This window comes from Pelobates fuscus, chromosome 3 (assembly GCF_036172605.1).
Source record: "Pelobates fuscus isolate aPelFus1 chromosome 3, aPelFus1.pri, whole genome shotgun sequence".
Classification (NCBI taxonomy): domain Eukaryota; kingdom Metazoa; phylum Chordata; class Amphibia; order Anura; family Pelobatidae; genus Pelobates; species Pelobates fuscus.
The window spans coordinates 200,670,610-200,697,368 of record NC_086319.1 but is presented as its reverse complement, the minus strand read 5'-3'; the positions used below and the strand labels follow the sequence as shown (position 1 = coordinate 200,697,368).

General features: G+C 41.4%; 1 protein-coding gene across 3 annotated transcripts in view; it reads right to left on the bottom strand.

Moving 5' to 3' along the window:
- The window catches only part of RNF130 (ring finger protein 130), a 271,051-nt gene that overhangs the window by 182,842 nt on the left and 61,450 nt on the right, over nucleotides 1-26,759 (bottom strand). For all 3 annotated transcript variants that reach the window (XM_063447910.1, XM_063447911.1, XM_063447909.1), the window contains exon 2: nucleotides 7,826-8,020. In XM_063447910.1, the coding sequence (XP_063303980.1) occupies nucleotides 7,826-8,020 (195 nt within the window). The remainder of the gene's footprint in view (nucleotides 1-7,825; nucleotides 8,021-26,759) is intronic.

The window sequence follows — 26,759 nt, the reverse complement described above, 5'->3', positions numbered from 1 at the left end:
ATCGGTACAAAATTTTGCGCGTTATACTCGAATAAATACGGTACACAAAGAACACATGCTGAAACAGTTTAATTTATAAAGCTTCTAAGTTGCACTTACAGCTGTCAGAAATTGGGCAAGTGATCTTTCTGGCTGCCTTGTGCCTTAGCACAAAACGGAAGGCAACAATTCTCATTGAGAAGCATTATTGGTGAAGTGCGGAGATTGACGGATATATGCCCTACTTTGCAATACTTCTCTATAAAAGAATTGGATTGGCTGAAAGATCATCAGTAATAATAATCTCCAAGAGGTGGAGTGGAGCTGCTGGAACCTGCTTTATTTTACAGGAAAGGGAGCCAAGCACTCTTAACAACTCTCCAGCATTACAAATAAAGTTATTTTTAACAGAAATCCGTAACCAGATCCACCATGTTTACAGCTAAAGAGGTCTAATGTGTTGTCATTTCAACTCTGTGCCTAATAATAACTATTTGCCACCAATACTTTATAATATAAGTTACGCCCTAAAATAATAATAAGGCTTTAAGGTAACAGCCCAACTAAACCCGGTTTTTAGCTTTTGACCAACATAGTAAGCTCTAATTTCCCCTGTTACTTCTGTTCTATCTCCCCCACTCCAGATTATATAATTTATAAAGCTGATTACCGTACGCGGTAAATGAAGTGACAGGTCAGTTCTACCTATCTTTTCTGTCCCTCCATGCAACAATTCTCCAATAACACGGTTATACTTTGCATGACTTCGGAAAGTAACACAAAGGTTTCCACTACCAATAACTTATGTAAGAGCTTTTATAAATAGAAAGATGATAACTGATATGAGAAACCAGAACTGGAGCTGTACAGAGAGCTTTGAAATCTGCTAGACTAGTGACTGTCATATTTCTTTATTTGTAATTCAATATTTATCGAGATGCAGGTTGTTGACAAAGTGTCATATACAGCATATGAATGAAGGCAATTAAAACATGTGAGTCAATGGAAGAGCAATATGACTATAAGTAATCAACGTAGAAGTATACGAAGAAACCAAACGATCTTGTAGGTTGTTAAGGCAATAATTACGTATACAAAAATTTGCAATAATAGTGCAACCTTTCTAGATTCGACTTAGAAGTAACCAATATTGAAAGTGAAGAGGATGATACGAAAGGAAAGGAGGAGGGAAGGAGGGGAAGATAAATGCAATATAGGGGGCAGCCCGCCTGCCCAGTCATGGCCCCTCTCCTGGGGGTCATCCAGAGTGGTAGTATTGGTTCCGATACTCGTAGACTGTCATATTTCTAATCACTGCAATTAAATCTAGTGCCCAATATGCACTATAAACCATAAAGTGCTGGGCTAAACATGTGTAACAGTTTCATCTCAGCCTAAATGAGATTGAGAGGATCCAGAACGCCAGGCAAATTCTAAATCTTCGCAGAGCTCAATGCTGATGTAACTTTAAAAATCATTATCTTCATCGTTATTATTAGTCAATTTTCTATGATCTATATATCATACATTAAAAATGTGTTGGCCACTACTTGGTTGGAGTGCAGCATTAATTCTTATTCAGTCTGGGATGGTGGACAATTTGGCTGTAAGATTGGGCTGCAAGCAATGAACTGACATTTTCCACAATAATCACACAAATATCACATGAAAATGTAATAATTTCAAACCTGCAGAGAAACGAATTTCAGCCAGGGAGTGGGAAGAAAGAAGGAAAGGGAAAAAATGGAACATATAGTAAATAAAGTAGGTTATTGTGGCCTCACATTTGTATTGTTTGATTTTGCCATGCAAAGCAAATTAAGGCCATGCATACATGGTGATAAAAGGTTAATAACACAAGAGCAGGAGAACCTGGTATGACGAAGATGAGAAATATTGTATTTCATTTCTACCTCTGATCAGGGATAGTGCTGGCTTTGCAGAAGTTCAAGTCTAAAAAGCACCTTTTCTGTCCAGAACTCTGGATTACATTGGTCTTGACAGTGGGCATGCACTATACGAAGCACACTGGCAAAAAGGACTAAGCTTAAAGGGACACTATAGTCACCCAGACCACTTCAGCTCGTTTGGACAATATAACATGAGGCTTGAAGTTGAAAAACAAGAGTAGCCACAGATTTAAACACATTTTTGCGTTTAAGGGTACAGAACAGAATCAAAGAAAACCGAAACTGCCACTGTTGCGTCATAGCTTTCAGTCTTTATTGTGTTCTGTTTAATTTCTTTCAATTTTTAAGTTTAGCAGGTAGCAGGGAAAGGCAACTGACAAGGACTGTTAAAAATTTTAGTAGAACTTTATCATAACTTTACAGCCTCAAAAAGTTGTGTATGTTGATTCTGTCTTGCCTATACAATTAGTACATGTACATTGTTTCCGTCAAGGTTAAGGTATGTATTCACAACAGCAAGATTGCATGTACAGATAATAGCGGATACTGAGAGGATTAATCCACCTAAACATTTTGATAAAGAGTGTCTGAAGGTTCTGAATTAATCTCCCAAAATAATATACTGAAAAGTTGGAAAGCCTATGGGGCCTCTATGCTAGTGGGGCCCCCCGAGCAACTGCCCAGCATGCCCATGCGTTAAGACAGTTCTGATGTGTCATGTGCTTCAGACTAATTATAATGAATCAACTTTTGAGCACCCTTAAAGGACCACTATAGGCACCCAGACCACTTCAGCTCAATGAAGTGGTCTGGGTGTCAGGTCCCTCTAGGGTTAACCCTGCCTGATGTAAACATAGCAGTTTCTGAGAAAAATGCTTTCCTACAGACACTTTGAATGTGTGTGCGGCACTGCCGCGCATTCGCATTCGGCTCCTGTGACGTCAGACAAGGATGCCCACGTCGGCGGGGGAGGAGAGGTAAGGGAGCCCGGCGGGGGAAAAGTGGTTTTCCTGACACTATAGTGTCCCTTTAAGGACTAAGAAGGGGATAATCGACAGGTGATTCTACTGCAATAGGAACAAAATAAGGAGCACCAGCTGCATGGGTTTAAAGGCAGACTATGTGCTAAATGCTGTGGATGCAACATTAAACTAGAGGCAAATAAAAATGTGGCTTACATTTTTGAAGCTCAATTCAACATATTTGTATGGAAATGTCAACCAGTCCAGTGTTACATAAAATATGAACCAGATGTACTCCATGGTTGAATTAATATGCCTGCTTGAATTTAAGATTCATTTGACAACACACAGTGGTAATTTTAGGATGTGACTAAGCTTTTCAAACTGTAATAAGCAGTTGGTTCTCATTTCACTGCGCAAATTAACACTTCACATCCTGAAAATCAGTCCTTTTGAAATCAAATCAATCATATGGAAGTACAATGACTAAAATAAATGTAACAGCCATTTAAAGGGACACTCCAGACCCCTAAAGGCCAAGTTCTCAACCTGTGGTATGCGTACCCCAAGAGGTAAGCGCAACAAATACAGGGGGTACCCCAAAAGCTGGTCACCTTAGTAAATAAACCCCAGGGAGGCAGCCAGCTGTACACTAAAGCAGAGTAGGCACCTACTTACCTGGGTGGCAGATGCCTATTCTGCCAGAATGTGCTGTGTCCAGGCAGCCCAGATTAAATCGAATTAATACTTGACACAAACTCCCGTCAGTAGGCTAGCGCCAAAGCCCCTCTGTAAGCCATAGCATTAATGCTTAGACTCTGTAAGTTAATGAGCGACTTGGTAACTGTTCTTGGTAATATGGTAAAAGGGTTACCGGGCAGATGAGAAGGGGATCTTCAGTTACATATGGAAAATAGGGGTTTTATTTTGCACCTTTGAACCCTAACATTTCACCTATTCATAGTGTGAATTTATTATTTCGATGTTTAAACTGAAAACCTTTATACCAAAAGTCTATTCTGGTACATGGTTAGATTGGTCAAAACTTTAAACCTAACAGTGGGTACAATAGTACTTAGACTGCAAAAATCAGGTATATTTGCAACTATAGAATTTTAGTCTCAGGCATTTAGATTACCGTTTGCTATAACATGATATCCATGTTGCTAATTCCAGTTTACATCAACCCATTGGAATGTGAAGATCTATTTTCAGATAAACCTGTCCACGTTAGACAGGGAACATGTTTATTCTGCTCCTCGCTTCAAATGATATATTCATAATACATCTTGTCCCTACAGAATTCTAACATTAAAATCATCAAGACTGGCTTTTGGTAGATACTATAGTAAAACAATATATATACACACACACACGTAAGAAAGGTGCTAAGCAATGTTTAACTTGTATGTTAAAGCTCAGCAGTGTGGTCATACTATGGCAGTGTAGTACATACTAGAAGATTGCTATCACAAGCATTAGTAAGGAAGGGGTCAGGAAAGACTATCTTTTACTTGAGAATAATTAAAGACTACATATTTGGATAGTGTTTAAATTAACTGTATGTAGTGCTGCTGCTGCAGTGACATAACACTAGCAATATAATTACATGAATTGCTCCCAAGAGAATAAATAATTTTCTTCCGCTCTATTCAATTTGCAGCACTCCTCCTAGAATAATATATTGACAGCTTTAATGCTGTACAATCATGCCAGCAGCTCTGAGTCTGAGTGACAGGTTAAGTTACAGGAACACAGACATCACAGGATTACAGACTGACCTGCGCATGTGTCTGTAATACTTAAAGACCTTATGCCTACTAACTGCACTGAGTTCAGTTGGCCTGTGTTTATTTAGTACCAGAGTGTTCTTCTGAGTTAGCTTGAGATTCAGTGGTTCTGCATCTCTTAGGTGGTGGAATGATTAACCAATATAAAATGTTTTACAATGCAGAGTCCATTCTGGTAAACTTGGGTCTGACTTTGTTAATGCCCCAACTTCCTTCTTACAATTGTACTCAGCCACAGCTCACATCAGCTGTTGGGAAAAGAAATCTCATGCAGCATACTAAGGATGCATGTGGCATCTCACTCAGCAGGTTCACAATCATCTATGAAAGATTTTGCAGTCTCACGTGATCATAAATAGGACACCAGTTGGTTCTCGCACACATGTACAACAACGCTTATGTCAGATGAAGCCATTAAGAGCTATAGACTGAGAGGATGAAGAAGAGGGCAGTACGATTCATGTACATGTACTGACCCTTCTCATTCACCAGTTTTGATTTCAAACCTAAAATATTTCAGCAGTCTCTATAGACCTAATTATTAATGAGTATACTTTAACAAATGGAGTTACCAATGCTGGAAGTGTCTAGGAGTTATCCTGGAACCCAAAAGGAAAAAAAAAAAAAACATTGCAGCACCTGATACATATTTCATTAATATGTCCAGATAACAAAACGTGTTTTTAGCATTAATGTGTGATGACATTTTTTTCCTCTCTGTACGTTAGCAAAGAGAAGATCAGAAGCACTAGTAAGCCAATTACAGTACCTGGTCAGCATTCATACTGTAATGAAAGGCCACAGGAGCCTTGGCCAGGATTCAATAAGCATTGTAGCATAAAGAGACTGCCTGTTATCCTCTATCAATCTCCATTTTGGGAACTGCGTGTTAGTAAATGTTGCACTTTCTTCATTAATATCTTGGTGATTAAGAGGCTTACATAAATTAATACATTCTTGCCCCCCCTCCCCCCATGTGTAGGCAGACTACAGGTTCTCTCTTTATGGCTCACCATATAACACAATGGTTGTAAACCTTTTTCGACTTGGACTGTAATGATGTACATATTAATAACTTGTTTACTCATTCTTCAATTACAATAGAATATGTACTAAAATGATTTTTTGAATGGTTAAATGTAAAAAAAAAACAAAAAAAAAAAAAAAAAAACTTCCTTAATCTCTGCACAGTGACAGGATGTCTCTGTTGCAAATAGGAAGTGAGTGTTGCTACAACAACCAGTTTTATTTTAAATCATACTCCTACTAAAATACAAGTTAACCCTATATGAAAGGTACCCAATTTAAAGAAATATCTTTCTCTTTCACGACAGATGTAGATACACTGGAAGCAGTGCAGATTTTAATTCCTGTTGTGTTTCACATAAGTTAAGAGGAAGTATACAAGAACAAAAAGGTTTCACAGCCTAATGAAAAGCAGTCATATCCTCAATAGTCTTATATAACATCAGTGCATGTATACAATTCCTAATATAGGGCAGGCTTACCTGCGCGGCGCCTTGGAATAAGGCAAGTTTTATTACCGTTTAAGCAGAGAAAGCCACCTAAATGATGATTTTAAAACTATAGGCTCAAGAATACACATTTGTGTTCCTGACCCTATAGTGTTCCTTTAAGAATGTTTTTTTTTTCCTCATGTGTTCTTTCTTTTGCATCCTATAATTTTTTTAATGCATGTCATTTTTGTTTTAGGCAATGAAACAAAATATATCAATCCTTCCATCAGTTTTATCTAAAATTAGTATTTCTGCTAAAAATTGCAGAATTTAGGTACAGAAAAACAAACTTTTTAGGTCATATTTTATAAGAAAAGAAAAGACACCTTTCTAAGTCAAGGAGAACTCAATATTATTGTTATTATAGTAAACAATGTATTGTGGGAAGTGGAAAAAGCTGGAAAAAAAAGGAAAGAATAAACAACCAGAAATAACTTAGTTTCACTTTCTTTTGCTTGTATCTTGATTTCAATGCACGCATTAATTGTTGGTGATGGCAAAAATATAAACACAGTTTAAGATATCTCCATGAAGTTAATATACTGCAAGCAAACAGCAAGATAAAAAATATATATATATATATATATATATATATATATATATATATATATAGTTTAGAACAGTTGTTAAAGACAATATTTCTTAAAAGGACACTGTAGGCACCCAGACCACTTCAGCTAATTGAAGTAGTCTGGGTTCTGTGACCCTTTTGCACTTAGTGCTGAAATGTAAAATATTGCAGTTCTAGAGAACTGTAATGTGTTTACATTGCAGCTCTAAGTCTGCCTTTTGTGGCTATTTACCAGACAGTCACTAGAAGGCTTCCGGAGTCCAAACGGACTTTTGGTCCGTTATCTGACATTGGACGTCCTCACGGACCTACAGCGTCAGATTTTGGGGAGGTCTAATGCGCGCACGGTCTTTGCCGCCCATGCGCATTAGAGCTTGCCTGCCGGCTGACGTCAGCGGGGGAGGAGCGTGGTTGGAGCCTGACCCAGCACCGAGGGACATCAGCGCTGGATTCAGGTAAGTGGCTGAAGGGTTTCTAACCCCTTCACAGCACAGGAGGGGGAGACAGGGGAGTGTGGGACCTATTAACCCTATAGTGCCAGGAAAACGGATTTGTTTTCCTGGCACTATAGGATCCTCTTAACATTGTCCATATAAGCTGGCATGCACAATGTAACCACCTGTATTTTGTTGAATTTTCTGCACTCTATGTCTGTTAGTAAAAAATATTCCCAAATACAAAAGGGTCTTCTATTTTAGGATTTTAATGAAAAATTACAAATTGTAATAACTTTAAAGGAACAGAAATGCGTCAGTTATACAAATCTATATTCCTAATGCTAAGTGTCCCTATATACGCCCCCACTATGTTGTGAAGTAGGCATGACATTCTCTGTGATGGTCCAATTCTCTGCTTCTCGTAGAGGGGATTCCGCGCCACGTTACCAAATTTCTAAAAATCTGGCAAGTTTTACATTGCAGGGTTAAAACTGAAGGACCACAGCACCCAATCCACTTCATTGAGTGGTCCTTTAAATTATATATTTTTTTTCTGACAAGCAACTCCTAAGGAACAATAGGTAAATACAACGTAATCATGAGATAACTCGGGTTCAAGTTATTGTCCATTGATAGAGGTAATAATTTGAGTGACTTACCTGCATGTGTCATTGTCACATGTTCTTCTTTAGAAATGTTGTTGTAAATCACAACAGCTGAGGCATTGTGGGATGCAGCTCTAAGAATCTTCTCCTTGAAAGTACAGTTCCCACGCTGTAGAAATGCAATCCAGTGCTTTGTGTTTGGTGGCACGTGAAAACGTGTCTGTGGGTCACAGCCCTGACGATCAACAACTGAAAAAAAAATAAAAAAAATGTAAAAAAATAAATAAATTATAATAGTAAAACAACTTTTATAATCACTCAACTTTGGAACATTCAGCTTTAGTTACTAATTAAGGAAACTATTTTAGATCTAAACAGCAGAGCTGCAAACATTTTATATGAACATTTCATTATCCATTCATCAATTCCCAGTTTAGTGAATATAGCCCATAATGTCCATTTTGGAAGGATCTACAATTGCAATAAATATACTCAACCGGCTTGAATTTTTTTAATTAATAAATCATTATATATGCAAATCTTGAAAGTCAGCTGTGATCACATTTGCAAATGAGCAACTTATCAGTAGCATGACCAAAAATACATTTCTGGGACAAAAGCACCAGTCACCTATCTACTGGTAGCACATGTGTCTTTTCCATGACGTTATATATGCTGCTGGTTTATGATAATCAGTCAGGAAACAGAAACAAGGGGGGAAACTCTTTTTAAAGGCATGGTTGCTCTAAAATAAAGTAACATTTTCATAAAAAAAAATATATATATAATAAATAATAAAACCATAGCCTATATAAACTACGCTGTCATATATTATATATATGCAGGAATGTATCCATGTATTTTGAAAGTGATGAACTACAGTGCCGGAATGGTTGATTTACGATAATTTTTTCTGCTGGTAGTGCCAGGACTGGTCAAACACATTTCAAGAACTTACTATTGGTGGCAAACAAACTTTTATATACAATTTATTTATTGTATATATCATGTGTTTATTTGTATGTTTTTCTTACAATGCCTACAGTTAGGTACAAACATATTTAGACAGTGACACCATTTTCATAATAGTTTCTGTATGCAATTGTAAATAATTTGAAATGAAGCAGTGAAGATGTGACTGAAGCACAGTCAGCATTAATTTAAGAAGTTTAACAAAAATATCGTATAAACTGGTAAGAATTACAGGACTTTTTATAGAAACCCATTTTCAGGGGCTCAAAATTAAGTTGACAAAACTAAAAAACAAACAAAATGATATTTATTAATAATTGGCATAAAATCTTCAGCAGTGAATGACTGCCTGAATTCTGATAGGTTTGTTTGGGGGAGGGAGTTTAGCTTAATGATAGTTTGCTTTACTTGCACATACAGCCCATTGGACCTTATATTGAAAGGAATCTCTCCCTCTCTCTCCATTTGGAGTAAACTTCCTGTAGAACTTTTATCTGCTTCGTTGTTAATGAAATAATGGGAGAACACCCCACAACTGGCTATGGTCAACAACTAAGTCAATGATCAAATTACTTTTGGTCCCTTGTAAAGTAGGGGACATTTGGATGTAAATACCCTCAAATTCAAAACAGACAGTTTGCACTTTATTCATTTTGATTTCAAATTCATTGTGCTGCAGTACAGAACTAAAATTCAGGAACTAATCTCATTGTCCAAATACTAATGGACTCAACAATTATATGGTTAAACAGATGGGTGTTAACTTCAGCCTGGAATAATTCCCAGGATGCACATTACCTAACAAATGTGTGTCAACTGCAACCCATTATGTCACTTTAAACCCCATGGGGGATCTTTTGCTCCTGCGCAGACATCAGCAGGGATGAGAAGATGTCAGATATATCCACATACATTTACACAAATCATCTTAAAGTACTCAGGATCACCCACATCTCAGATCAAACCATTTAAATTCCCTCAATAAATTACGGAGGTGAATGTTATTTGACGGCAACATGGACCAAGGTGCCAGAAAACTGACATAGTTGCATAAACTGAAGAGAGACATGTGTCCATAAAGTTCAGCCTTTCTCACACCTGTTTATGATGTTGATCTAAAACCAAGAAAAAACGAGTCTGAAGTAACAAATTAGCAACAAACGAAAAACGAAAGTCCTTCTTGACCCCAGAATGGCAGTCATAACTTTTAGCAATAGCAAAAGGACAGGAAAAACAGGAAAATTAAATAGAAATGGCAGTGTACCATATTCTGCTCCGTCAGAGGCTGGATAATTTTACCAACACATCTGTTTACCACGTAATACAATCATGCCCATCAACAGTATTTAGTGAAATAGAGACACTTTAAGTCAACAACAATAAAGTGACGTTAAACATAGATCATCAGTGCTTTAACCCCTTAAGGACCAAACTTCTGGAATAAAAGGGAATCATGACATGTCACACATGTCATGTGTCCTTAAGGGGTTAAAAGATACAATCATGGCAAAAAGGCACACCCATTTGAATTCAGTGGAGAATAAATATGTGAAAAACCAAGTACATCCTTACTGCTTCCATAGAATTTAAGAGGATAAGTAGACAGGTGCAGCTAATCAAATGCCCTTGATTCATTTATCATCAGCAAGTGTGGCCATCCTCTACAAAAAATGTTTTTGCAGTTTGTTGGTCTGGAGCATTCAGATGTGTGTTAACACAATGCCAAGGAGGAAACACATCAACAATGATATTAGAGAACCAATTGTTGCTGCCCATCAAACTGCAAAGGGTTATTAGACCATTTCCAAACAATTGAATGTCTATCACACTACAATGAGAAAGATTATTCAAAAGTGGAACGCATCCAAGACAGTTGCCAATCTATACAGGATTGTGTGTCCCAGCAAATTCCCCCGAGGGTCAGACCGTACAATGCTCACAAAAATTGCAACAAACACAACAGTTAAATTTCTGACTCAACAGGCCTCAGCAGGGCCGGCGCGTCCATAAGGCGGCCCAGGCGGCCGCCTTAGGGCGCCCGAGCAGGGGGGGGGGGGCGCAGAAATCCGAATCCCCAGCCATCGGCTAGGGATTCGGATTTTTATAATACCGCAGCCTACCTTGCCCTGCTGAGGCTGCCTGCTTCCCTTACTTCCGGACCGGAGGTGAAGTTCCTGCCGCGCCGCCCACTCCTGATGATGTCAGGAGGCGGGCGCGACTCAGGAGGAGTCCCCTGCGGTCCACCGTCGGATGCATCAGGGCCGGGCTCCCTCTGCTGGCTCCAATATGGCGGCGCCCATGACAGAGTGGAGCCCGCCCGCGTTTGGAGCCAGGCCAGCCCGGAGAAAACAGGAAGGTAAGGGAAGGGAACGGGAGGGGAGGGGAGGGTAGATAGGCAGATAGGCCCAGGCGGACTTTAGTTTAATATGGTGAGCCGAGTAGGTGGCCTGACTTCCGCCCCCTCCCCCTTCCCCTTTCCCCTGACTCCATATTGTCAAAGTCCTGCAGGCAGGCGGCAGCAGACTTACTTTGGGAGAGCTGCCTCTTCTGCAAGACTGCTCCCCATAGTGTTGGAGTGCCTGCAGTCTCCTCAGATCCCCATCACTTTAGAACTGTCTGCCAGCACTTGAAGGGGGTAAGATTGATTTTTTTTTATATTTAATTTTTTTTTTATATATTTAATTATTTTTTTTTTAATTCTTTATTATTATTATTTTTTTTAAATTCTTTATTTTTATTTTGGTTGTGCATAAAATAACATTGGGCTTGCACAGCTCCAACAGCTGTTGCAAGCATTTCTTTGACAGGTATTACAAACATAACATGGTATACAGGGCCGGCGCGTCCATAAGGCGGCACAGGCGGCCGCCTTAGGGCGCACCGGCTCTGGGGGCGCAAAATTCCAGTGACCGGCAGGAGGGAAGTGCTCCCTCCTGCCTGGTCACCTCCTGGATCCCCGGAGCTGCTGGGAGGCGTGCGGCTGAAGTTGATTAGGAGGCGGCGAGGGAGCTCTCTGATCTCTCTGACCGACTCCCTCGCGCGCCTTTTGCTGATGCCGCGGGAGCCGGAATATGACGTCATATTCCGGCTCCCGCGGCATCAGAAAACAGCCTGCGAGGGAGCCGGTCAGAGAGATCAGAGAGCTCCCTCGCCGCCTCCTAATCAACTTCAGCCGCACGCCTCCCAGCAGCCCCATTGGACCACCAATGAGAGACCCACGCCAGCACTCCAGGTAGGGAGGCTGGGTGGGACATTTAAATGTAATTTATTATTAATTACTTTATTAATTACTGTGTGTGTGCATGTGAGTGTGAGTGTCTGTCAGTGTGTGTGTGAGTGTGTATGTCAGTGTGTATGTGTGTGTGTATGTGTGTGTGTGTCTGTCAGTGTGTGTGTAAGTGTGTCTATGAGTTTGTGTGTGAGTGAGTGTGTCTGTCAGTGTGTGTGTGTGTGAGTGTGTGTGTGTGTCAGTATGTGTGTCTGTCAGTATGTGTGTAAGTGTGTCTATGAGTTTGTGTGTGAGTGAGTGTGTCTGTCGGTGTGTGTGAGTATGTCAGTGTGTGTGTGCGCATGTGAGTATGTGTGTGTTCGAGTATGTGTCTGAGTTTGTGTGTGTGTGTGTGAGTATGTATTTTTCTGTATGCCTGTCTGTATGTATGTGTCTGTATGATGGTATGCCTCTGTATGTATGTATGTATGTGTCCGTATGCCTGTATGTCTTGTACGTATGTTTCTGTATGTCTCTGTATTCATGTATGTAACTGGATGTATGTTTGTCTCTGAATGTCTGTATATATGTCTCTGTATGCATGTATGTAACTGTATGCCTTTATGTCTCTGTATGTACGTATGTGTGTGTCTGTGTGTCTCTGTATGTCTTTGTATGCATGTTTCTGTATGTATGTATGTGTCTGTATGACGATATGCCTCTGTATGTATGTATGTATGTATGTGTCTGTATGCCTGTCTATATGAATGTGTCTGTATGACGTTATGTCTCTGTATGCATGCATGTATCTGTATGTGTGTATGTCTTTGTATGCCTGTATGTATGTATGTATGTGTCTGCATGCCTGTATGTCTTTGTATGTTTCTGTATGCCTGTCTGTATGTATGTGTCTGTATGACGGTATGCCTGCATGTCTCTGTATGCATGTATGTCTCTGCTTGTATGTCTCTGACTGTATGTGTCTGTATGTCTCTGTATGATTATTGCTGTCTTTGTATGACAGTGTACCTGTATGACTTTGACTGTGTGACTGAAAAATGATGCCTGTGTGCCTGTGGCTTGGGAGGAAAGACACACAGGTGAAGATGCATTTTTTTTTTTTTTTAATGAGGGTTGGGGGCGCCAAAATGCATCTTCGCCTGTGTAACTAAAAATCCTAGCACCGGCCCTGGGCCACAGTCAGCATGTTAAAGTTCAGGACAGTACAGTTAGATAAAGACTGAACAAGTATGGTTTGTTTGGAAGGGTTGCCAGGAGAAAGCCTCTTCTTCTGCAGCGTAGGTTTGCAAAGTTGCATCTGAACAAACCACAAGACTTGTGTACCTTTGACAGATGAAACCAAAGTGCAGATGTTTGGCCATAATGCATAGCGCCACGTTCAGGGAAAACCAAACACAGCATATCAGCACAAACAGCATATACCAATTGTCAAGCTCTGTAGTTGAGTGGTGATGATTTGGACTTGTTTTGCAGCCACAGGACCTGGGAACCTTGCAGTCATTGAGTTAACCAAAAACTCCTCTGTATAGCAAAGTATTCCAGAGTCAAATGTGAGGCTATTTGTCTGACAGCTCAAGCTTGGCTGAAAATTGGGTCATGCAACAGGACAATGTTCCCAAGCACAATAGCAAATCTACAACAGAACAGCTGAAAAAGCAAAGAATCCAGGTACTGCAATAGTCGAGTCAAAGTCCAAACCTCAACCCGATTAAAATGCTGTGGCGTGACCTTAAGAGAGCTGTGCATAAAAAAATGCCAGCAAACCTCAATGAACTGTGGCTACCTCTATAGTGATGTGAGAGACTGATACATTCATACAGAAAACTAGTACTTCACGTTATTGCTGCTAAAGGTGGTTCTACAAGACCTGCTAATGAAGAGATGATTGTTATTATGTCCTGATATTTAAATTAGGATTCATAGAGACTACTATCTTTTCCCCATGACTGTACATGTAAAGGCTTTGTTTGTATTAACTAAAGCAACAGATTTTCGTTAAAAAATACCTGTCAGAACTGCATTGCCTTAGAGAAAAAAGATCAAAATATCTAACAAAATTCACATTACAATTATGTCACGCTGATTTTGAAGAAAGAAAAGAGAAAAGGAAAGTTCTGTTGTTTTTTTTCTTCTTTGGTAGAACATCTTTTAGTAGTGATTAAAAGGAATTAGATGTTAGGGCAGCAATGACAAGGAGAAGATTTGTTCTAAATTTGATATGAGTGCATTCAATTAGCTGTCCAATGACAACAGAATCAAGAAATAACAAAATAAAGGTTAGTTTGGTTTCAGAAAACACGTTTTTTTTTGTTTTTTTTTTTATAGTATTTAGGATAGGATAACCATACAATAATGAGGGAACCTTCTGAAAAAATAAATAAATAAATAAATAAATACACCTGAACTCTGTATGAATACTACAAACTCTATAGTGGATGAAAACTAGTCAATCTGGTGCTAAAATGCATACAAAAAATAAATAAATAAAAAATAGCCCATCTGGGTACTAAATTGTCACTATGTATGCACAACTACCTAAACTAGCTCTACATTATCCAAAGGGGACTTCTAATACAGTGGTTCACAGCCTTTTAACATCAGAGGACCACATTCCCAAATCACATTTAAGTTGCGGACCACCAAAACACATTCAAAGCGTCAGTCACCCTCGCAAAATGAGTATTTCACAAAGATAACATTTTTATGAAATACTAATATGGACTGTGTTGATATTTCACTGAAATTCCAACCCAGTCAAAAGATATACTGAGACTATAGGAACTGCTTTGTCTCAGTATATTTTCCACGCCAGAAACTTCTAGAGACTAAGCGGTGCTACTCCCGTCTAGAAGTATCAATCTCCCAGTCGTTACCAGTGACGGCTCCAGGGATTTTAGCTGTGTCTATGGAGGCTCCGTGCAGTTTTGCGGGATCCTCCAGAGACCTCAATGTTGTAGTCTCACGAGGGACAGGTTCAGGTAAGTAAATCTCACATTGCAGGACACCGGACCAACAGTTGCAATGTCACCGTTGGGGGTCTGTGCAAATAATGCCAAGTCCCCAGATGGGGACATTGACTCTTTAACAGCTTAGTGACTAAAATAAAATCTTTAAATGTTGACTAATGGAGTAATAATCCTATATTAAAAACTATGCATTGGTACTGCAGCTGCTATGGACAACACACGATTCTTAGCAATTTGTTTGATTGGCTTAACATCATGAGGAATGAAATAACATCTGGATTGCCAAAGGTTAGGCACCAGTGCTGCACAGCTAAAAAAAATTATATTTTGGACCCAAGACTTTATTTTCCTTTTTACTACCTTCTAACTACCTTTTTTTGTTAAACCTAGAATGCTTGCAGTGCATCACAGAGCTAGTCTAACTACACAAAATTTACTTGTTGAATGCAAATCCTATGAAGAGCAGCAAGCAACATTGATAGTTGATCATTATAGGAATAATAGCCCACAGTGAAAACACTAACTATTGTTAAATGCATCTTCAATAATATTTACCCACCCTACTGCTGGATGAACTTTATGGGAATTCTAGTTTTAGACTGGGTTTGTGGCCACTACATTACACACTGACCTTTTGTGTTTGACTGCAGCTCCTGTGATAAACAGCTGGCCATTACTGTCTGAACACCATGGGAATTGTAGATTGGGATAGTGAGTGGCTAATTTTCACCATCCCAACTATTGTAAGCTAAAATTGCACAGGTGCATGCCTGTCTTTCAGCAACTGCTACCACAGTCACATAATTTTTCTTATTAACGGGTAAACCGAATTTACCTTCTGTCAGGAAACCTATCTCAGGAGCCATGAAGGTAGGCAACGGGGAGGAGCAGGAGAGGAGAAAAGGGGAGAATATTTTGCCTCCCCCTGTAAAATAATGTTGCGGACGCCCATGCGCTCAAATATAAAGTCAGGTGACTGAGTAGCAGAATATCAATGAAAGAATGAAATTAATTTGACAGACAAAGTATGAGCATGCATAATATTTTGCTCTACTTCACCAATCATGTAACAGAGTAACAGAGCAGCACCTGGCGGCCATCTTACTTTACCTTCTCTATGCTCAATAGTTGGCAGCAGTGGCTGGTAATTAAAAATGAAAAATGTTACACTGGTATCTGAAAACATACCACAAGTGGTTCGCGGACCACAGACTGGAAACACTGTCCTATTAGGTCTAAAAGAAATGGAAAGTATTGGCAGAGTGAAAGAGCAAACGGGCGTCCTTAACTGAGTGCTTTGTAATAGGTGGATATTAATGATGATATGGACTGTGAAAAATCCAAACCCATTTAACAAACTGCATAGGAATTTTGTGTGTTGTAGATAGCATGTTTGAAATCAGAGACTGCATGGAGGAGTTCTGTCTATCTATCCCTACTCTTTCTGTCTTGTTCTGTCATATGATAAATCTGGATGCATGTTCCTCAGGGAACAAATCTCATAACAAGATTCTACATTGTAGAGTGAGGCTATGAAAGACAAAGTAGACTATAAAATTACAGGTATTTTTGGCCCACCTGGGCTATGGTGTCACTAACTGAAACACTTATATGTAGATATAAATATTTTGATGAATCCTGCAAACCTGGTATGTTGTAGATACATGCATTTTAGCTGTAATTTGCCCTTTTTATCTGTGCTACTTAAGCTACAATACTACTGTCATTATTAAACAAAAGCTGAAATGTATTTGAGTTATTCTTGTTACGTTTTTAAAATTGTAAGTCTGTTTTATTTATCTTTATTGCTTTATTGTACTTAAACTTGTAAACAACATAATATATGTGAAAAGGCACAATCAATTATAAAGGACTGATCGCTTAAAGATGGACAAAATTAACTATGTTTTAAAAATGATAGCAAATCAATTGGATGGAATATTAAACAAGAATACTACGTATTCCAACAAGAAAAGGCCTCAATCAATAATTGTGTATTCAGTATTTGGTATCTCCGTCTTTTAGTTCAGCAGCTCTTGTTAAAAAGTTTTAATTTATCTTATCTAGATTTAAGTTTTTGTCAATCGTATCACTCATCCGCATTCTCATTATGCTAGTGACAGCCTCAACAACAAAGGAATGCTCTAAGCCAGGGGTGGACAAACGGCAAACCCCCAGATGTTGTAGAACTGCAACTTGATGTTTTGACATTCTAAAGACCTGCAAAAAAATCATGGTGGTTGTAGTTCTACAACATCGACACCATTTGCTCACATCTGCTCTAAAATTAAGGTGATGGCTCATTGTTAAATGCATTATGGAGTTAACACAATAATACATAAAAAACACAAAACAATCTCAATTTCTCTTGCAAGTATGCAGTCACTCCAAGGAGCAAGAAGTAGTGATGATTTCTTAAGCCAATCTGCAAATATCCTTGTTAAAGGAATACTCTGGTCACCATAACAATTGAATCTAAATGACGTTGTTATGGTGCTAGGAGGCACCTGGACACTCTCTTGCATTAGGGGGTTAAACCGGTTTTGAACGGTTTTAACCCAAAGGCTGTCTTTAGTACAGGAAGCACCTTAAACACCTTAAATTTTCATAGAAACGTAGGTTTATTTTGAAAAGTACAGTATATAAAAAAAAAAAAATCCCACTCTACTAAATCCCAGTTCCTACCTCCCTCCCCCCCCGCCCCCCCCACTAAATCCCAGGACCCCCCTAGCCAACAAGCAGGCTCCATTTACATTGCCACTGCCAGTATGCGACTCCGGAGTCCGGCCTCTGGTATACCCCAAATGGCGCCGTCCGCACCCTGTACCAAATCTGATCCTCCCACTACTTTTTGAAACCCTGTGTAGGTGGAGCACATCAATGTCACGTCGGAATGTGACGTGGCGTTGCGTGCCTCCATGCACCTCCAGGTACTTTACTGTTCAGTCGCAGCCAAAGCAACACTGACAGACACACACACACACACTCACTAACAGACAGATACTCATAGACAGACACACTGACACACACACTCACTGACAGACAGACACACACACTTACACATTCTTGCACACACATATTCTTTATTGCTCCCTACCTTTGGGAGCCGATGTGGGGCCTCTCCCTGGGGTCCATTGGGAATCATCTATCTGCTCCTCACTGCTCCCTCGAGTGCAGCTTAGTGATGCCAGAATATGACATCATATTCCGGCGCCCGGCTTCACTACAGACTGCGCGCACGAGGGAGCAGGAACACTGAGCTCCCTCGCTGGCCATCCTCCGGGTAAGTTTTAGCAGAATAGGCACCTGCAATGTGGGGAAAGCAGGTGCCTACTCTGCTATAACGCTAAGCATGTACTCGCGGTTCATCGGGCCGCAAAGATGTCCATTGATGGCCGCATGCGGCCCGCAGGTTTAACATGCTTGTTCTAAAGGCATGCAAAGCATCAAGGAAGTTTTAGTTCTACAATATCTGGGGATCTATCTTTAGGACACCCTTGCTCTAAGCCAATCAGTACCTCTCTCTCCAGTAAAAAGGGTATGCACTTTTTGTTATGAATGGGGAGCTACTGATTGGCTGAGGTTATTATGGTAAGCTTCTTTAAGTGCAGTCATTTAATTAATGTAAAAAACAGAAGCTATGTTAGATTGATGCATCTTAGATAAATAAGACACACAGATCATTCATCTATGAAGGCATCATGGTATAACTACTTAGATGGGCAGATAGACGTGAGGGATGCTGTTGCAGTGACTAACAAACAAACTGCTTAAAGAGGGATGCCAGGGACAACCTTCCTAACCCAGTGCTTGACTAATTTTCTTTGAATCTATGAGACAGCTGAAATAGTTAGGATTAGTGTTTATAGCCTGTCCACTCAGGATTTTCAATGTAAACACTGCTTTTTCAGAGAACACAGTGTGCAGCTCTTACATTCAGCATATCCATGCTCTACATGGTGGCACTGAATGTTCCCCATGAAGATGCATTGATGCAATTGTTCTCTATGAGGAGTGGCACAGTGTTTTGCAGTGCATGGCAATTGCTTATCAATACTTTTCTATGGGTAAGCACTGGATTGGCTGAGATCATCAAGCTTGATTATCTCAGCCCTAGAGGCGGACCCAGCCGCGGGGAGATCAGCATAGCATGGGAAAAAAACGACGAGTAAAAATATTGTGCCCATGCGATCAGAGGGGGGCTGGCCACCTAAACACAAACACACAAACAGACACACAAACTATTTGCTTTAATTCAGCTTTATTCCACCCAGCTGCTCTACCTTTGGGAGAGCGGGAGTAGATTAGCTTTTCTTGGGGTCCAGTTGGCGGTCAGCTGTTGGAAATCACTAAGCAGCGTACTAGGGAGCAGGAAGATCACAGCTCTCTCGTGCCCATCTACAGTATGCACAGCATGCCTACCCGCCTTGGAGGGAAAATCCCAGGCGCCAGGACAAAATTCCTGGTAGCTATGGCGACCTGGCACCTGGGATTTGTCAAGCCTTCTTAATCTATATGCTGGTAATGGAATTTAAAGTGTCTCTTCATATGGCTGCATGTAGATTATATTACTTGAATTTTCTAAAAATCCATTTTTGCCTAACTAGAATAGCGGTGATGCTCAACCAGCCACTGACACACTTCTTCTAGGATGATTGCTATGCATCGATGTACTGTCATTGTAGCTGTAGTGTTACCTGCTGAATAACCCAGAAGCACTAAGAACATAAGATACATGCATGGCAATCCACCAACCAGATCCTTCACATAGAGAAGCATTAGAGTTCCGCATCATCATGCTTAAGGAGGAGAAAGTGCCTCTAGTGTCCTGTTCTTAATCGTAAACATGGCCATTTTGCAGAAATGGCAATGTTCTACATTGTCTGAGAAAAGGGAGACAGCATTTATGCACCAAAACCACTACATCAGGTGTTTTGGTGCTTAGAGTGCACCTTTAAATAAACCTTACATGCACAGAAAGCCTAGGATACATCTCAAGGTAAATGTAGCACTTACACCCTTGTTTTTTTTTTTTTTTTTGCATGTTCACATTCCAAGGCAGTACTGATTAGCACCACCTAGTCCTCAATAATGCATTTGTAGTACATTGTAATCAAACGGCATTCAAGAAATGTTAAGGGACTGCCAACAGAACCGCAAAAGGCATAACAAATACATAAACGGTTTGCTTTTTTTTTTTTTACTGTTAAATAGTCAAAATGTAGCTATCAAACCACCCCAAGAGTATCTCATTCTACTCAGCAACCTACCTGTCAAATCATTAAAGGAAGTGCGACAGAACATGCAGCAGCCTTAGCCAAGTGAGCATCTTGTCTACAGCCCGGGATTGTAAATCCAATCAATCCTGGGCAGCCTGTGTCATGAATATGACAAGTTGCAGTGCTGCACACAACATTATGAACCCAATAATTTAGTATGAAGACATACTCTGAATAAAATGATTTCATTTACAGTGTGACATCAATATTTATAAGCCTGCAACTGCTCCCATCCCATCCCATAACAGCTACATATTGATTTAAGCATATTACACTTTGGCTCTTCATTCTCTCTCCAATATATTTTCATTTTATTTATCTAAATATGTTGGATTCTGGTATTTATTGAGCAACCCACAAGCAAACTATGTCCCAGTTCAGATTTGCCTGGTGAAGTTTGTTGGGATTGAGAAAGCTACATATACCAGAACACATTAAGATCCAGATCATGTTCAGCCCGCAGCTGCCACTTGTTCCCTCTGATTGGTAATTTCTAATTTTCAGGATGAATGGTGGAGTTAACACACTCTGATTTTGCTGGTCTTTTTTTGAATCCAGCTTTCACATTCTGTGAAACAAATTATTCCTGGCCTGCAAGATGGTCAATTAACTCCATTTCTTCCTGCATGCACACTAACATTTCATTCTACTAAGGCAGCAGGGGATGGAGGAGGATATTGCTAAACAAATTAGAACAGGGCATTTAGCTTGCAGCCCAGTCTGTTTACTTTCTAGCTTTTTGGTGTCTATTACTATCCTCAAAAATTTCAGCCGAACAACTCAACTTGTCAGATAGGTTAACAGTAACACGTTTCAGGTGATTTTCAATGTTTTGATCAGTGGTTCCTCTTAAAATCTATTGATGTGAAGGACCTAGTTAATCGCCTGTAGATGTCTCACAAAGCTCTACGAGAATCAGTCAGAATTCATGATCACCTCTAGTTAAAACATGGGGATCATGGGTAATAAATAAAAAAAAAAGCTTTATATGAAGGTAAAAATAAAGGTTCAAGCGGACACTTGGTTTTTTTTCTTGACTTTAACGTAAAGTATTTCAAACAATTTTATAGGCAAACTCAAAGCAACAAAACATCTTAAAGTGGCTCTGTTGGGGGACAGGGCCTGACCTTCATGGTGGAGAGACGTGCTTCACTGGAGCTCCTCTCCCATACTAACTAAAACTGTAGTTTTGGGGCTTATTTCAGACCCAGCGGGAAGGATTAGAGCGACATACCCAATTCCCGAATCAACTGTGACCCACTGAAGGTTTAAGAGCTTGAATAACTCCCCTGCTGCACAGCTTTGATCATGCGGCCTGGTGCGCACCAGATGGGGGATGGGGCCAATCTCCGGGCTGGGGTGCCAGACAGCATTCCCTTGGACCGGTGGGGGTATCCCGATCCACTCTGTCTGGCTACCCAGACCTACTGGGAGCTTGAGGCAACACCACAACAGATACTACAAACCTCAGCATCATAACAAAAATGGCGGATGCTGCGTGAGTTCCTGACCCCACAGAGGGGAAACCCAACATCGTGTCCAGGCTGGGTAGGATCTTCGATGATTTCTGGCACAAGGTGGAGGAAAAATTGTACCAACCTGTTTGGACCCAACAATGAGACCAGCCGCTGCAAGTGCTGATCCCAAGTCAACAACAGAAGTCCGCAGCAGCAGCAAAACATCGGCCCCCAAATGGCGGCTTGGAAAGAAACATGCCCCATTACGGCGAGGAGCGACACACAAGATCTCATCCTGATCTCTTTTCTTGATATAAGCTTGTCATTTTTATTATAAAAAATTGTGCAGATCACTTGTCATGTATACTGCAACATGATCAATTTTTCTGATCAAAATTGAGTAGTAATTAGAATATCCTTTTTAAGAGTACTCTAGACTACCTACAGATACAATAAGGATATGAAATGAATTACATAATTAAAGGGACACTTCACTACCATAACTCATAGCTACAGAGCCACCATTATAATAGGAGGCTGTAACCCATTTCCTAAGAAAGGGAAGTATAAATGTCACACCCAGGGGTGGGCTGGGAAGGGGGGCAGGGAGGCAATTGCCTCCCAGGCCGCCCTAAACCCAGGGCCGCCCGCATCCAGCAAAAAAAAGGAAAAATCTGAATCCCCTGCCTCTGGCCGAGGACTCAGATTTAACAACTCACCTCACTCTCCCTGCAGCCTGCAGCCAGTGGAGTCGGCCGGCCTCTCCTGATGATGTTAGGAGGAGGGGGCGTGACTTTCACTGCTCTTCTCACAGGACCGCTGGGGGAGTCTGGGGGAAGAGCAGAGGAAGTCACGCCCCCTCCTCCTGACATCATCAGGAAAGACTGAATTCACTGACTGCTGTATGCTGGCTGCTGCCCACCCCTCCCTGGCATAAGGTAAGACTCAGGGAGGGGGGAATACACTTTAGTTTTATTAAATTCCCCTCCTCAGCCCTGTCCCCTTAGTCAGCCCCTGTCCCTTACCTCAGCCCCTGTCACCCTTCCTCAGCCCCTGTCACCCTCCTCAGCCCCTGTCACCCTTCCTAAGCCCCGTCCCCTTAGTCAGCCCCTGTCCCCTTAGTCAGCCCCTGTCCCCTCTCCTCAGCCCCTGTCCCCTACCTCAGCCCTGTCCCCCCTCCTCAGCCCTTTCTTCTTAGTCAGCCCCTGTCCCTCCTCCCCAGCCCTGTCCTCTTAGTCAGCCCCTGTCCCCTTAGTCAGCCCCTGTCCCCTTAGTCAGCCCCTGTCCCCTTAGTCAGCCCCTGTCCCCTTAGTCAGCCCCTGTCCCCTTAGTCAGCCCCTGTCCCCTTAGTCAGCCCCTGTCCCCTTAGTCAGCCCCTGTCCCCTTAGTCAGCCCTGTCCCCTCCTCAGTCCCTGCCCCCTCCTCAGCCCCTGTCACCCTTCCTCAGCCTCTGTCCCCTCCCCAGCCCTGTCCCCTCCCCAGCCATTTCCCCTCCTCAGCCCCTGTCCCCTCCTCAGCGCCTGTCCCCTCCTCAGCCCCTGTCCCCTCCTCAGCCCCTGTCACCCTTCCTCAGCCCCTGTCACCCTTCCTCAGCCCCTGACCCCTCCTCAGCCCTGTCCCCTTAGTCAGCCCCTGCCCCTCCTCATCCCCTGTCCCCATCCTCAGCCGCTGTCCCCTACCTCAGCCGCTGTCCCCTACCTCAGCCGCTGTCCCCGTAGTCAGCCCCTGTTACCCCTCCTCAGCCCCTTTCCCAAATTGTAGCCATCAACCTACTTCAGCCCCTATCCCCTCCTACAATTTCTAAACCCCCAATTACAGCGTATACCCTCCACTACAGTCCCTGCCCCCCCCTCCCCCCGCCACTACAGCCCTGTCCCTTACTCAGCCCCTGTCTACTGGTTTTAAAAGTTTAAAGTTTGGGTGTATGAGTATGTCTGTGTGTGTGTATGTCTGTGTGTGTGTGCACCAGTATGTCTCTGTGTGTGTGCCAGCCAGTATGCCTTAGTGTGTGTGTATGTGTCAGTATGTCTATCTGTGTGTGTGTCAGTATGTCTGTCTGTGTGTGTGTCAGTATGTCTGTCTGTGTGTGTGTCAGTATGTCTATGTGTGTGCAAGTATGTCTCTGTGTGTGTGTGTTCCAGATGGTCTGTGTGTGTGTGTGAGCAAGTATGCCTGTGTGTGTGTCAGTATGTCTGTCTGTGTGTGTGTGTCAGTTTCTCTGTGTGTGTGTGTGTGTGTGTCAGCCAGTATGCCTGTGTGTGTGTCAGTATGCCTGCAACAGTGTCTTTCTGTGTGTGTGTCAGTATGTCTGTCTGTGTGTGTGTCAGTATGTCTGTGTGTGTGCAAGTATGTCTCTGTGTGTGTGTGTGTGTGTGTGTGTGTGAGCAAGTATGCCTGTGTGTGTGTGTGTGTGTGTGTCAGTATGTCTGTCTGAGTCAGTATGCCTGTAACAGTGTGTCTTTCTGTGTGCACGTGTGCCTGTCAGTGAGTGTGTGTTTTTTAGTGTGTGCCAAATCAGCAAGTATGTGTGTGCCTGTCATTGAGTGTCTGTTTAGGTGACTGCGCCCCCTACCCCCTTTTCACATGGGAAAGGTGTTTTTACTCTCCTCTCGGTGCAATGGGTCACTTGACTGGATTTGCCCCCCAGGCCTAAGGTTGCCAGCCCTCCCCTGGTCACACCTCTTTATTTGAGGTTACACAAATATTTTTGAAATCAATTTTTTAAAAGCATATTATATTACATTGAAAATTAGATTTTTTAAAAATTGGAAAGGTTGTTCTGCTTTTATGGACTGCAGATCACACCTAGCACTGCTACAATTATTTGAATTGAGCAAAACTAGATTAGAGGTAAAGTAACTTGCATAATCAGGGTTACTCACCTTTTTTCCCATGCTGTGGTGGTCTCCCCGCGGCTGGCTCCGCCTCTATGGCTGAGGTAATCAAGCTTGAGGATCTCAGCCATTACAATGCTTTCCCATAATAAAGTACCGTATTTTTCGGACCATAAGGCGCACCGGGTTATAAGGCGCAATATCATTGATCGACTGCTAACGGGTTTATTTTCATACATAAGGCGCACCGGGTTATAAGGCACACGCATTAAATGAAACAAAACTCTGATAAGTCAAACACACACACACCTTACCATGCCCACTTCCCCCCTCATCATGCCCACACATATCTTACCATGCCCACATACACCCCATGTGACAACTTGTCACACTGCCTCCTCCAAACATGGCACATTCACGCCAACCCTGTGATACATCCTCCAAATATGCCACACTCACCCTGTCACACTGTCCTCCTCTAATCCTGTCACAATTACTTCCCCTTGCCCTGTCACACTCCCTCCTTCAACCATGTCACAATTGCCCCCCTATCATTCTCACTCTACCTCATTTGGTCACACTCACCCCACCAACCCTGTCTTCATTTACACCCTTCAACCTGTCACACTCACCCTGCCACAGTTACCCCTTTACTCACCTTAGTACAGCAACAAACTGAAAACGTTCATCATACACACATACGCACAAAGATCACAGACAGCCCTCATAAAAACAATACACTGCAAGCAGCTACTCCACATACATAGGATAACAGACACATGCTCACAAAGATATGTGAGCACGAGTGTTGATGATGTCAGAAGCGACCGCATCATGACGTATACAGAAGTGCTTCAATGCCGCCCGACGGAGAGAGACAGCCGGCTGATACTGCAAGATCTGGGAGACAGGAACGCCAAAATTTGGGGCGAAATTTTATTTTCTGACAGACAAAATAAAAAGCAGAACATTGGACACATACAGTATGCACCTTGATGAAGACCAGGCAGATCGATACTCGTGCCATCTGATATTAAGGATATTTTATGTTGTTTACTTGTTTATAATCTGTTGTACTGTTACACTGAATATTTTATTTTATCTTTATTTTTGAAGATTAAACGTTTTTTTTGCACTACCTCCCATTGAATTCCTTCTACAATTGGTGTATTGAAAGGTGGAGGACAGGAGGCAACTGGATAAAGTGATCTTTTCGAACGCCTTTACAGCCAGAGCCTGCTATATGTGGCTCTGCATATTGTAAGTTGGAAATTGTCACCTGTATTTTTATACAAATCGTATTGTACAACATGTATGCTATGGATTGTGTTTTTATATTTGTAGGTTGACTATAACTCACAAAGGATCAAGTGTGAATAAGTATTATTGATTTTATTTTATTACCTTGGTTTTAAGTATTTTGCGCCCCCATCTGTATATTTTACTCTTCAATAACTATTTGTGTTTTGTGAGTGATTACTGACACTGGGGAAGCCGCACTTATTAATCCTAATAGCGCCATTTTCACCTTTTCTTTGAACTTGTGTACATTTTTTGTATCACAAAGATATACATTCACACACACACGGATACTCTCTGTCAGACACACACTTTCAGGCACATACATGGGTAGACAATGCCAGAGACACTCAGAAATACACACACCAGCACTTATGTATACATGACTGCAAGGCTATGTAAAACATACCCTGCAGTCGTGTATAATCGATTAGCATAATTGGCAATTACATTTGTGTATTGCAAATTAATTTAGTTTGCAAATGAAGCCATAACTATAGTCAGAGAGCTCACAACGCAGCGGCACAGGGAGCCATGACACTGCAAGCCTTTGAACAATTAATACAGAGACTAGCTCTGTGTATCCAGCGCTGCAAGATGGTCCTTTAATACAACTACAGCACCTTATACACACACACACAATGAACCCCGTTTTTTTTTTTTCTTACTATCGGTGTTAGTGGGGGCCTCGTATTTGAGCTTCACCTAAGACCTCACAAAGTCTAGAGCCGCCACTGTAGCCCGGAACAGAGTTCTGGGCTGCCCAAGTCACGTGTGCTAGGGGTGCAACTTGCCCACAGCACACAATTAAAAATACCTCTGTATATGCAGTGGTTCAAGCAGAAACATTGCACATCCAGATTCCTACTACCATGACCACTTCAAAAAGCCAAAGTGGTCACGGTGAATGGAGAAATAAGCAATAACTTTTGGGCTCTCAGGAATTAAATAT